A 13,934-nucleotide genomic window follows, 5' to 3' on the forward strand; every position below is an offset into this window, starting at 1 on the left:
CTATGGGTCAGAACCGGCTCGACGGCACTTAACAACAACACATTTCCATGTCTTCTGTTGTTTTAAAAATCTGTTCTGACTTAAAATAGAAACTTCATTGTCTCTTATTTAATTTTGTCAAATCTACATTTAAGCAGTAGCAAATTGTTATAAAGTCATACTTAATCTGTCCAACTTCACCCACCTTTTGCATGCCTAAAGGCCAACAATAAACCATATCACTCAATGTTTTAACAAATATACTACTCAAAATACAGTTGATACTGAAGTTAATTGGTTCTTTTAATGATGTATTGAAACTCTCTGATCCAACATGCAGAAGGTAAGCATTGAATGAAATGTATTTGTAAGCTGTACCAGTGGCCCCGAAAGGGTAAAAATTCACTTACATGATTGTATGACAACTGTAAACACAGCAAACATTTCAGAGATCTGAAATTGTGATTTTCATTATCATTTGGTTGGCCATGACTTTTAATTAATATGGAGGAGATGAAGACACTTGGCCACACACCAGATAATTTTATCTTATTCTCTAATCATATTGTAGGAGACAGTCCACAAACACTAAAAATTAAAATAACCAAACACTTCATAATCCAATACATATTAATGATATCTTATACTCATTATTCTTAAAAGAAATATTTTCCTGCATATGTCAAGCAATATTTCCATACAAGGCTAGTTTTAGGAATATTTCCTTTAATATCACTAATTGTTGTTGTCATTGATTTTGCATTCTTAAAAATGTAATAAATAATGCTTTAATTTAGGTAAGGTCTTATTATAAAAAGAGTGGTGAGTGTATTAAGGAAGGACCCAAGTCCTCCGCTTGATTATCAGTATCTTGTACACTTTCTGGTCTATCAACCGAAAAAAAAAAAAAAAAAATCCCAAACCTTAAAGCAGAGTATAATTGCTCCACACAGCTTCCAAGGCTGTAATACTTATGCGACACTGTAGGACAAGCACTTGACTGCAAGGTCAGTTTGAACCACAAGCTCAGAGATTCAAACTAACCAGTTACTCCTTGGAAATCCTATACAGGTTGACTATGGGTCAGATATGGCTTGAGAGGACTTAACAACAACAATAGCAATATTTATAAAAGCTGAATGAATGCTACATCTTTCTCCCACAGAGCAGATGGTGTGTTCCATTCACTGACTTTTCGGTTAGAAGTCGAATGCTTAACCACTGTGCCACTAGGTCTCCTTTTCCTGGAATATAGGCATTCCATTACCAATACTCATTAAATAAGTAAACTTCCTAAAAATGTAAATACACGTACAATGAGACCCTGTGTCTTGGAAGAAGTACAACCAGAATGCTCCTTAGAAGGGAGGGTAAGGAGACTTCATCTCTCATACCCTGGATATATTGTCAGGAGAGACCAGTCCCTGGGAAGGACATCATGCTTGGTAAAGTAGACGGTTAGCAACAAAGAGAAAGGAGATGGATTGGCACTGTGACAGCAACAGTGGGCTCAAACATAACATTTGTGAGGATGACACAGGACAGGTCAATGTTTCATTCTGTTGTGTTCGGGTCACTATGAGTCAGAACAAATTCAACATCACCTAACAGCAACACTAAGTCCCAAGGTTATGAATGTCTGACTTATAGACAACTCATACTTGCCCTTTAAAGTTATGTAAATGTGTCCTCACTTCAAAGTGACTGAACCAAATCTTACTGGCAGCAAATTCTTCATCACAATCACCTTCATGTGCTGCACGTACAGCTTTTAAATCACTGAAAGGCTTCCAGTCTTTTTCTCGCACTAAAAGAAATAAGGGAGTCCTGGTGTGGTGCTATGGGCTAATGTGCTGGACTGCAAGGCGATTGTTCAAGATCACCAGTTACTCCTCGGAAATCCTACACAGGGTTGCTATGAGTCAGAACCAACTCAAAGGTACTTGACAATAACAGCAACAAAGTAAATAAGAACCTTTTGTATTTGTTCAGAATTGTCTACCAGTTCAACTTAAAGCCATATGTAGTAAAGAAAGTTGTCAGATTACCCAATAAGCAAGGTAAATATGGGTTTACTAATCTGGAGTCCTGGTGTAGTGCTGTGGGTTAATGCGCTACACTTCAAAGCCATTTGAACTGCAAGGTCAGCGGTTCAAGCTCACTAGCTGCTCCTCTGAAACCCTATACAGGGTCACTATGGGTCAGAATCAACTCGACGGCACTTCACAACAACAACAATCTGTGGTTGGTGGTGGTTGCATGCCATCAAGTTGGTTCCAACTTAAACAATCTTAGACAGGGTTTCTGAGGCTGCAGATCTTTGTGGAAGCAGACAGCCTTATCTCTATCCTACTGGTAGATTCGAACTGCTGACCTTGCAGTTAGCAGCTCAGCTCATAATCCACTATGATCTCAGGCCTACCAGTGGATTAGTAAATAAGCACAGGTACGCCCATGCTTTCCTTGCTTATTGGATAATTTGCCTCTGATCCAAACAGATCTTTTTTATAACCAAAGCCACCCTGTAACCAATTGCAATACAAGTTCAAAGTTGTAACCAGTTACCATATATAGTCCATTTTGACTTACGGCAAACCATTTTACACTCCATAGTATTTTAAATGACTGTAAACTTTTGGAAGTAGATCCAGTAGATCTTCAGGCCTTGCTTCAGAGGAATCTCTCAGTGGGTACAAACTAATCTTTCTGTTAGTAGTAGAACACTGAACTGTTTCGCTACAATAGAAATTCTATGAATGCTTAAGCTATGTTGCCTAGAGATTCTTTTAACTAGAATAACATTTAGAAAGCAAGATTTAATACATTTGATTTCTTAAATCTTAGTATAATATGCAGTTCAACTTGTGCTTATTGTGTTATGTGGTTGTTGCTGTTAAGTGCCGTAGAGTCAATTCCAACTCACAGTGACCCTGTATAGGGTTTCTGAGGAGCGACTGGTGAGCTTGAACCACAGACCTTGCAGTTCAAACCAACCTTGTGGTCCGGCACATTACCTCAGAGAACCACACCAGGATTGTATTATATCTTTAAATTTAAAGTTACATTAAATGTCATCAAAATGTGTTTAGATTGTTTTATGGTTAGAAAGGAAGAAAAAGTAGTCATTAAAAACCTGAATCCAATTCTAGATATTGAAATTTGAATCATTTAAGCTAATAAGTGAAGGCTTTCCATGTTAAGATTCACTGTTACGAACCATATTACTTATTCGGAATGATCTGCACAATTGTTATATACAAGACAAAGATTCTGAAACACGTAGTTAGGACCTCAACAAAAAGATGACCCATTAAGTGTGGTAAAATGGGAGGTTTTTTTTGCTCTTGTTTTTCCTTTCCAAACGGCTGTTTGAAGGAAAAATATAAACCTCTATCAAGTAATCAAAGATATATATACATAAGCCACAAAGAAAGAGACATACTCTAGCATAAAACTGATTTAAATTAACCTCTTCTTCAAAGCAAAGTGAAAAGAAGTACCAGATATAAACGTATCTGTTCTCAGCTCTTTAACATTGGAAAGAAAGTTTTGGCTTATATTTTGATTCTACTATTTGACCTTATCAGGAGTGCTGGTGAATAAACACTGGATTGCTAACCAAGAAGTCGACAATTCAAATCCACCAGATGCTCCACAGGAGAAAGCTCAGGTTTTCTGCTCTGGTAAAAGATTTACAGACTCAGAAACTTTATACAGGGTCATTATAAGTCACACCCAACTTGATAACACTTAATAACAACAACAATTTGTCTTTATACTATTTAAAAAAAAAAAAACCTCTCAAAAACCCAGTAGTTTTATTAAAATTACTTCTTGATACCTTCCACATACTTATGATAGATATGGTGTCTTCAGACGAAAGCTGAAAACTAGCTTCATTTGTTTCTAAAATTAAATTGGAAATACGAAATGTATAACATTTTTACAACCACATCTATGTATCCCTAGTTTTTAATTATGTGTACCTATCATAATAGTTTTTCATTTGCGTTATAGTATTGGAGGAGAATATTAAAAGTACTATGGATCACCTAGGACTAAGGTGCGCCTGACACAAGCCATGATATTTTCAATAACCTCATATGCATGTGAAAGCTGGACAGTGAATAAGGAAGACCAAAGAAGAATGGATGCTTTTGAGTTATGGTGTTGGAGGAGAATATTGAAAGTGCCATGGGCTGCCAAAAGAACAAACAGATCTGTGTTGGAAGAAGTGTAGCCAGAGTGTTCCTTGGAGGCCAGGATGGCCAAACTTCGTCTCTCATACTTTGGACATATTATCAGGAGGGACCAGTCACTGGAGAAGGATATCATGTTTGGTAAGGTGGAGGGTCAGAGAAAAAGAGGAAGACCCCAAACGAGATGGATTGGCCAAGTAGCAGCATCAGTGGGCTTAAGCATGGCAACAATAGTGAGGGTTGGCCCAAGATTGGGCAGTGTTTCGTTCTGCTGTGTATAAGGTCACTATGAGTCAGTACTGACTTGATGGCACCTAACAACAACAACAACAACATGGATCACCAAAATAACAAACGCATCTGTGTTGGAAGAAGTACAGCAAGAATGCTCCTTAGAAGCCAGATGGCCTGACTTTGTTTTTCATACTTCAGACATATGATTAGAAAGGACAAGTCCCTGGAGGCTCAGCGAAAAAGAGGAAGCCCTCCATTGTGATGGATTTGCACAATGACAGTAGCAATGGGCTCAAACTTAGCAACAATTAAAAAGTTGGTGCAGGACTCGGCAGTGTTTCTTTCTGTTGTATTGCTCTTAGTCCCTAAGTAGATGCCCACTCAATGGCACCTAACAACAACAAATATATCACTCAATGGCACTCAAAGCAATCTTTTTATGTCCTGACTTCATATTTTCCACAACAGGTTTCTATGACAACTTATTTTAGAATTTTTATAAATATCTATTTTTAATATTAATCTTAGACATATAAATTCATACAGTATAAATATAAAATAAACATTTGTTTATCAGCTTAATTTGGATGATTTAGAGCTCTCAAATTCTCAACTGTGTATTTACTTCATAAATTAAAATCAAGAAAGTAGGGGAATATACCAGCTTAAGACATAAACACAGAGTTACAAAATTCAATTGATTATGGAGTTTCTATCACTTCTCTTTCAGTCTGTCACTTTTGATCATAAAAGCTAGAAATAACACAATAATGGAGTAAGTTTCTCCATTATTAGAAAAGGGTAAAGAAAAATATGAAAGGAAATATATAACAAATTGAAAAGGGAATTTAGACAGCCAAAATTGTTCAAATATATCATGAAAATGTGAACTGATATAAAAAGTAGGACTATTTAGAAAAATTTAAATATTTAACTTCTATCAGAAATAAAACTTGTGACAGTAAGTCCACAGCTGAAGTAAACCACTTGAAAATTCTTTATGTGTCTTAGAAATATATCCATGTAAAATAAAACACCTTTTAACCTTCTAATATATTTCTATGTATCAAACTTGGCAGGTAGCTTGAAGTGAGGCTAACAGCTAACTAATGGTATTAATGCAAAATTGTCAAACCATATTTAAATAAAATGGTGATTTATAGTTACTCTTTCTTAGCTAATCCTAGTAATTCAAAAAGGGATTTCACTGTAGATAAGTGCCACATATGACACAGCTAACCTGAAAGAAAGCAAAATATGAAATACTAATTGATCAATAATAATGGAAAGTTCAAACAGGGTGCTTTAGAAGTTAATTCAAGTCCTCTATCTTTATTCTAATGTTGGTTGGTGCAAGTAATAATACTACCAGCCCAAGTGATGGAATACATATGTATGTATACTTTTAAAGTCATAGATGACCTTTTGAAGTTAGCATTCTAGTGAAAGTAATGCTGCATTAAATCTCAAAAGCAACACACATCTGCAGAAATTCCACATGCCAGACATTCAATCACAGTCAGTGGTTGTGGTGTAAGGGCCTGGAGAGGATGTCATGAGACCTCAGGAGTAATTTTGGCTCTGCTATTAACTTGCTGTGTGACCTTGGCCATCACAGAGCATCTGCAGTCTTCAGTTTCCTCATCTACAAAATAAAGGGTTTTGACTAGGTGACCTGAAACATTTTTCCAGATCTATAATTCTTAGCTGATTCTGCTTCTAGTTTCTCTTTTGACCTTGTATAAATCTCTAATCTATCTGGGTTCTTTCATCACCTAAAATGGGTACAGGTCAAATTCTCAATGTTGTTACAATAAAAATCTATGAAAGATTAAAAAAAAAAACCTTCAAGTCAATGGTCTACCTGTTTGACCATTAATCAATAGAATGAAATGCCATAGCAATGATAAAAATTGATCACCTCCTTTAAGTTTTTACCTTGTAAGGTAGCCTAAATTACAATACTTCATGTTATCATGAGGAAAACTAATAAAGCATTTTTTCTTTTATATGGCACAGGATGGAAGAAGGGGGGAGGAGGGAAGGAGTCACATGATGAGCCAGAAAAACAAACAGATTATCTTTTTAGCCACCAAGTGGAATGAGCACCATGACACTCAGCTGGAATCCAAAAAAAAACGCAGACGTAATAGTCATGAGCTTGTGATTTAATTTAAATAAAGATGCACTTGTATTTGTTTTCTTAATGACAACTCTGGTTGTTGTATTTATAGAATGGTCTTAAAAGAAAGATTTCAGAGTTGAAGTTATTAATTTCATATTCAAATATGTGACTGTGGGCAGACTACAATTTGTTTGCATTTAAATATCAAACGCAAGAACACAGTAATGTTTTAAGTTGTCTCTTTTGCTTTCTATTTAAAACTGAAAGCTAAGCCTTTCCTCAGATTTCTAAAGTGGTTATCAGAAGCACATTTTCTGACCACCTGATTATCAGTATCATTTAAAACACATTAGTAGATAGACAGCAACACAATATCTCAGATGCCAAAGATAACAATAATGAAAATGGTACCAAAGTCAAGCTGGGAGAATTCCCATTCTGCCCAGGGGGTGTCTGTTCTAGGTTACAGAAGCAAAACCAGGCACAGGCAGTTGCAAGGATTTAACTAAATACAGTATTCCTTTCTCACATATAATTAAAAACCATTCACATACTATATAATTTTTAGTTATTTATGCTTCTTTCATTTCCTTAAAACGGGAAGCACTTTTTAAAGCAGTTACTTTTGTCCTCCCTTCTTGGGATTTTGAAGAATTAATTGGGAGTTAAAGAACTGAATTTAACCTGTCACTCAAGCTAAAAGCCAAAAGGAAAAATTAAGGCTGGAGTCACAGTCTGAAGAGTGAAATAGAGTTTTCTACAATTGAAGGTACTCAGATTTAGAGAATCAACCAGGAGCACCAAAGTGCTCAACCTATAAAGAACATAGGCACAGATCAAGGGGAAAAGTACCAGTCTTCAAAACTCAGGGCACAAGTGGGCTTTTGGATCCATTTGAGACAAGTTCACAGAGCTTTCAGGAAATTCTAGTCAAAAATGAATCCCCTGTCTTCCCCCAGCCCCACAGAAACACACTGCCACAAACCTATATTCCATTTCCCCTTCCTCTGTCCTCAGAATAGATCCCTAATTGGAGCCACTGCTCTGGTGAGTCAGATGTGAAGGAGCGTCAGGCCTCACTGAAAATGTCAAGTCAAGTCAGTATGACCAGAAGGCCCAAGGTGACATCCAATCTAAAAGAAAAGTTGGAAGAAAAGTGAAGAAAAAACTCAGGAGGCAGTATGATACTGGTTTAAGAACAAGATCCCAGACAGACTGGTACAGAGAAGTTGACGCTTGCCCTTTAGGTCCTATCTACCGAAGTAAATCTCAGTTTGAAGTGCAAGAGCGGGTATGGGGTACATGGGACCAAGGTCCCCCTGGTTAACCTTGTACCAGATGGACCTCTAACCTCACCAGGAAGTCCCCAATTTGGAGTCCTGTTGTGGAGATCTGTGGTTAGCAATCCAGTGCTTATCCTACAGAGCCACAGCAGGACCCTGTTTCCTACTGCTGCGGTCCATTAGATTTAGACTCATAGCGACCCCGTATAGGGCTTCTGAGGTACAACTGGTGGATTTGAACATCCGACCTTGTGGTTAGTAGTCCAGTGTTGTTGTTGTGAAGTGCCGTTGAGTCAGTTCCGACCCACAGTGACCCTGTATAGGGTTTCAGAGGAGCAGCTGGTGAGCTTGAACAAATGGCTTTGCAGTCTGGCTCATTAACCCACAACTCCACACCTGGACTACAAGTGAGGTCTATTTCCTCCTCAAAACAATCCTTATCAGGAAATTCAACCCCTAGCCTGTGATTTTTATCATTGATATAAGAAGTTTTTAGACGAACATTAATACAAAAAAAATTGGGAACTTATCACTTGGACAAAGTGACACTAATTTTTCGGTGCTTCAGCTCTTTAGTGGCTCCATCGAAACCCATGGAAGGCACTTAACAACAATAGCTATCCTGTAGGCCCTTAGTGGGGATTAATAGCTAGTATGAAAGGAAGTTGGCAGAAGTTGGAGTTGGCAGGGGAGGGGTCAATTCTGGCCTTACCCTGGCGGCTCTGGAAGAGTAGGGGTCCTCAAAGAGGGCCCACATACGGGGCTGCAACCTCCTCCATCGACCAGCCTTGCCTTCGGGTCCTCCCAGCCCCGCTGCATCCTCTATGCCTAGCCTCTTAGCCGACAAGTCCTCGTCGTCGCCCGGATCGCCACCAATAAGGTCGGGGGTCTCAAAGATGTCAAGCGCCTCCTCAGCGTCGCGGTGCTGCCTGTAGGTCATCCAGCAGCAGGGCTCCACATCGGTCTCGTCGATGCCCCAGAAGGCCAGCTCCTCCTCGAAGAGCGGGCCGCACACGTCGGCTGGGCAGTGCAGCTTACCGGTGCGGTAGTAGTTGAGCACATAGGCAAAGACTCCCGGGTGTCGGTCGAAGAAGAACTCGCGGCCACCGATCCGGTGGTCACCGCCGCTGCTGCGGGGGCTACAGTTGCCGGCGCCGCCTTCGAAACAGTCTCTAGGTCCCGGGGGCAACCGAGGCACCCGCGGCTGAGGCGAGAGAGGATGTGGCGACGGCTGTAGCTGGTCTCCCGCCGCCGTCAAGCAATCCCCCTGGGACTCAGAAGCAGCCAGCAAGGCCAGGCGCGTCCCAGGCAAGGTCTTGAGGGTGCTGCGGTAGGTTTCGTGACGGGTGCCCCCGACATTGAGGATCACCCTCTCGTTGCTCTCGATCTTGCCCATCTCTGTGGCTCAGACATGACTAGGAGGAGGCGAACACAACGCCAAGTTAAAAATCTGGGCGGTCAGAGCGTTCCAGGACCCCACCCCCACCCCTAGTCCAAGAACCCTAAAATACAACGTAGGCAGATGGGGAAGTGGCAAACAACCCTTCCAAGAAGAGATCAGCAGCTAACCCAGCCGGGTCCCCGCCTCTTGCAGCACACCTTTCCCAGGTGTCCAGAGAACTAAACTACAGCAATCCCAGTCTTCCTTGACCTTCCAAGACACCTTTTTTCTCAGCCTAACACCTTACCTTCCTCCCTTTGATCTGTTCTCCCTGCCTTCATCTAGTCACTCTTCACCCACCTTCACCTCCCCAATCTAATCTGCTCCCAGATTAGACCCTTTCTTTCCCTGTCTCTTCTCTTCCCCCAAACTCTTTATCGAGCCCCGGTCCCCACCCCCACCCCACCCCCGAAATCCCCTCTCTCTCTACTAAACTCTTGCCCTCTATTCTGTCCTCTTCTCTCCCCCTTCCCTGTTCTTTCTCTCACAGTTCCCTTCTTAACCCCTTTCTTCCTCGCCCTACCCCCATCTCTCCTCCTGCCCTACTTGGGAGTACTCTTCGCTAAGGCTATATGGCATTGCTAGGTGGGATCCCCCCTGGATTGGGCAGAGATGATCGATAACCTGCGTACCCTCGGTCTACCCTGGACGGCTCCATGCTCTCTAGCGCTCAGGAAGTGTACTTTGCACGACCTGTTCTCCTCTTACCTCTACTGAACGCAGAAGTGAGCAAAAAATGTCCCTGCAGTTGCCTTTCACCAAGGAGACGTCTGACTAATTTCCTGATCCAATTTCCTTCCCGCAATATCGTCTTTGTTGTTAGTTTTGTTTTTATTATTATTACTACTACTTTAAAAGGAAACGACTACCTAGGATCCATCTTTGAGAACAGAAATGATCAATGCATCTCACACATCCCTCCCCCCTTCCCAAGAAAAACAAATGTATTGGGGTGTAGGGTGAGGGATTTGCTTTAGCAGAGGGACGAGGCCCAGCTAAAAGGCGCCAGAAGCACACCCCCTAGATAGGAGAGCTGGAAATCCCGTCAGGCAGCATCCCGGTCACCAGACTCCCAGCCACCTTCCCATGTGGAACGGGGGTGGAGGACGCTCTGCCTGCAGGGTCAGCATGCCCTTCTTGGAAAACATGCCCCTTGCTTCCACCCTCAGATACCTTAACGACACCGAGAGAAAAGTGGCTTTGCTTCGGTTTCCGAGTGGACCAGATGTTCCGGCCAGCGGGACTGAGTTCCGACACCCAGCTGAGCTGCCTTTCTCAGATGAGAAACTACTTGTTGGCGTTTTCTGGGTTCAGGTGGTTGGGCCGCTAGTCTGAGCACTGGAGTCTGGAAGACAGCCTTCGCTGTGATCCCCACCTTCATTCTGAGAGCTGCCGACTCGCCAGGCGCCAACCTCCGCGCCCAGAGTCACCATCGCGCAGGGCTAGGCAAACCATGGAGCTCAGGGCGGGTCCAACTGGCGCTTCCGGACCCCGCTGGGAGCGGGTGGATGGGCTGGTAGTGGCTGGTAGTGGCGGGGAGCGGAGGCTGGCTGGTGGTCCAGAGAGCTCACCCACTGGAAGATGAAGTCTGCCCAGATTTCGCCCTGCAGATTTTGACTCTGCGAGAGCACCACTCGCTATCAGTCTCTCGCCGCCATCCGAGACACAGAGCTCTAGAAAGAGTGGGTGGGTGGGTTTGGGGAAGCTAGGTTGTACCAACCAGGTTCATAAATTTTCTTAAGTGAAGCTCTGTCCCTGCCCTCTCTGGAGCTTCAGTCTGTTTTATTTACATCCCACCCTCCACGCGTTTTTCCTTCCTGCCTGCCCCATTCTCCCAACAAGTGAGGGAGCGCCTTGAGACCGACTGCATTTTTCTTAATGACCATTGTTGGGAGAAAGAGGTCTATCTACAGGTGACAAGTGAATCTTGTTTCTACTGTATTACCTATTACTTTGGCTTGCTCTTTTCAGTCAAATGCCTAGCCACTGACTGAATCATAATTATATAAAGTAAAATAGTTTGTAAAGTTTGTTCCGGGAACATAAGGATCTAGCAATAAAAATACAGGGGTTTTGTTGTTCTTGTTGCCTGTTTGTTTGTCAGAAGCGAAAGATAGCTGCTGATACCCAAGTACCAAGGAGGGGGAAAAGGAAATGAGGAAGAAGCGAACAAACCAAGGAACAAAAGAATGAATGAAGGAGGGAAAGAAAGAAAGAAGAATAAAGGAAGAATAAGTGACCATATTCCATAGGCTTGTTGTTACCTGTCATCGAGTCAGTTCCAACCCATAGCCACCCTGTATAGGGTTTTCGAGGTGCAGTTGGTGAGCTTGAACCGCCTACATTGTGGTTCAAACAACCTTGCAGTCCAGCACATTAACCCACAGTGCCACTCCATTTCATAGGCTGAGATGGTTAAAATTCCACAGAATTGGGAAAACACCAACTTCTGCAAATCTGTGGGAGATGTCTTGGAAAATATGATGACATACATTGATACTAGAGTTCAAAATGAGCAAGAATGATGTTACTAATAAGATCTTAGCAATATAGAGGACTGGAAAGTGGAGTTAAATATAAACAATCCACTAAATAAATGATCGATCTGTTGTGACATTATTAAATAATTAAGCAAAATGAAAAACTAAAAAGTCTTTGAAAAGTCATTGAGATCTAGAAAAGAAATACGAGAAAATATGGTATGTATACATTTATAATACTGAGCATAAGACAATTATGTGGAACAACTTAAGGAACAACTAGTTACATGCATCCAGCTTGAGGAAAATGTACATTTGATCCACTGGTGGTGGTGGTGGTGTGCTGTGGAGTCCTTTCTGACTCCATGCTACCCTGCATAGATTTTTCGAGGCTGTAAATCTTTACAGGAACAAATAGCCTCATCTTTCTCAATCAGATGGATGGTAGTTTCAAACTGCTAATCTTGAGGTTAGCAGCTTGACTCATAACCACTAAGCTAGCAGAGTATTTCATTTACTAACATCCCTTAAAAATGTAAAACTTAAGTATTGAAAGAGTGCTTTTAGCTAAACAGTTATCAATTATTGGATCCATTCTAAAAATAGCTGTGATAGTAAATTTCAGTTGCCAGAAAATTTCAAAGTAAAAGTATACTCAAATTCTAACATATATTCTCATATAGTTTAGATGGCTCTTTCTATTACTTAATACTGTAAGTTTAAAGACATAAAAAAGATATAAACTTCACTTTAAAGTAGCAGAAGCATTGATAACAAGAGTTAACATTTACTGAAATCTTACTCTTTTCAAGACACCTTACATAAATTATTCCTTTTAATATAAATGAAGGTAACATTTGCTTTAAATTACAGGACTGTAGACAGATGGAAGGAATCCAAAAAGGAAAACCATTGTTTTCATCATATTAAATTTGTATTATGAGGGCTGTGTAGAAAAATCAAGAAAGGGATGGGGAGAGAATGATACTAAGAACTCATGGGAAAATTGAAAAAGAAAAAAATGGAATGAATCAATTCGAGTCTAAAGTTATATAAGCTAATCAGAAAAAAATTGCATTAATCTTGTAGAAAAGCTAAGAATTTTTTTGTGATTCCTACAGGATTACATTTGAAATAGGAGAACATGTTAGATAAGTTTGAAAATGAGAAGAACATAAGAAAATGAAAGGAAAAAATGTGTTACAACAAAAAATAAATGAAATAGTTTCTTTTATTTTCTTACAGGTCAATAAAAATGGGAAAGATTCAAAGACAAATATCCAGGTTTCATTATGTAAGACCAGAGAGAACAGAAAACCCCTCCAGTCAACTAACCCCACTGATCCTGTTGTAAAAGACAGATAAAAGTAAAAAAGAAAGCAAAAAGTAGAAAAGAAAGCTTTGAGAGATGGCAATGGAAAACTGTGTGGGAAGAAACAGTTGTGATTTCTTTTGTTGGTCTGTGTGGAGACAGGATTTAAAAGACCTTATGGACATTACCACTTGCAGAGATGCAATTGAAATGCTGATTCAAGGAATCACAGAAGGCTATAAAAACTAAGCAGTGCATCACCACCAAAAATGTGGATTGATCTCATGAGGCCCAGTTGTGACTGTCAGAATGACATACTTGTAAAAGTTTCGCATTTGAACAAATTTCTCTCGTTTTAAAATATGGTTTATTAACAAGATTCCTCTGGAATAAGTTTAAAAGATACCACAATTTCCTATGCCACCGTGAAAGTATGCCCCCATTTCAATGGGACTTTGCAGCTTCCCCCTGCAGGGCAACTAATTATGTATTAGGCCCTTCTGGCCAAATTTCTACATTTTGTGACATATTGTAAATCCTAGCCTCTATGCCTATGAGTCCTGGTGTGGTGCTGTGGGTTAATGCACCAGACTGCAAAGCCATTTGAACTGCAAGTTTGGCAGCTCAAACTCACCAGCTGCTCCTCGGAAACCCTATATAGGGTCACTAAGGGTCGAAACCCACTTGATGGCACTTAACAACAATAACCAATGCCTGTGATTATGGATCTATTTTGAAATGAGTTGCTAAGGAGTAAAGAAAGATGAAGGTGGAGTCCTAGTGTGTACTGCAGGATAGTACACTGGACCACAAGGGCTATTTGAATATCAAACAGCCCTTGGTGGGTGGCTCAAACTCACCAGTCTCTCCTTGGAAACCCT

The 13,934-nt window shown here is 40.6% G+C and overlaps 1 protein-coding gene across 3 annotated transcripts in view; it reads right to left on the bottom strand.

Moving 5' to 3' along the window:
- KCNC2 (potassium voltage-gated channel, Shaw-related subfamily, member 2) overlaps nt 1–10,676 on the bottom strand; it is a 314,386-nt gene extending 303,710 nt beyond the window's left edge. For 2 of the 3 annotated variants that reach the window (XM_006871617.1, XM_006871616.1), the window contains exon 1: nt 8,533–9,237. In XM_006871617.1, coding sequence (XP_006871679.1) covers nt 8,533–9,216 — 684 coding nt within the window. In that variant the 5' untranslated portion in view covers nt 9,217–9,237. Of the gene's footprint in view, nt 1–8,532; nt 9,238–10,434 lie in introns of those variants that run through there. The other variant, XM_006871618.1, reaches the window with a different exon arrangement.
- Between the last annotated feature and the right edge of the window lie 3,258 nt (nt 10,677–13,934).

This window comes from Chrysochloris asiatica, unplaced genomic scaffold (assembly GCF_000296735.1).
Source record: "Chrysochloris asiatica unplaced genomic scaffold, ChrAsi1.0 scaffold00170, whole genome shotgun sequence".
NCBI lineage: Eukaryota > Metazoa > Chordata > Mammalia > Afrosoricida > Chrysochloridae > Chrysochloris > Chrysochloris asiatica.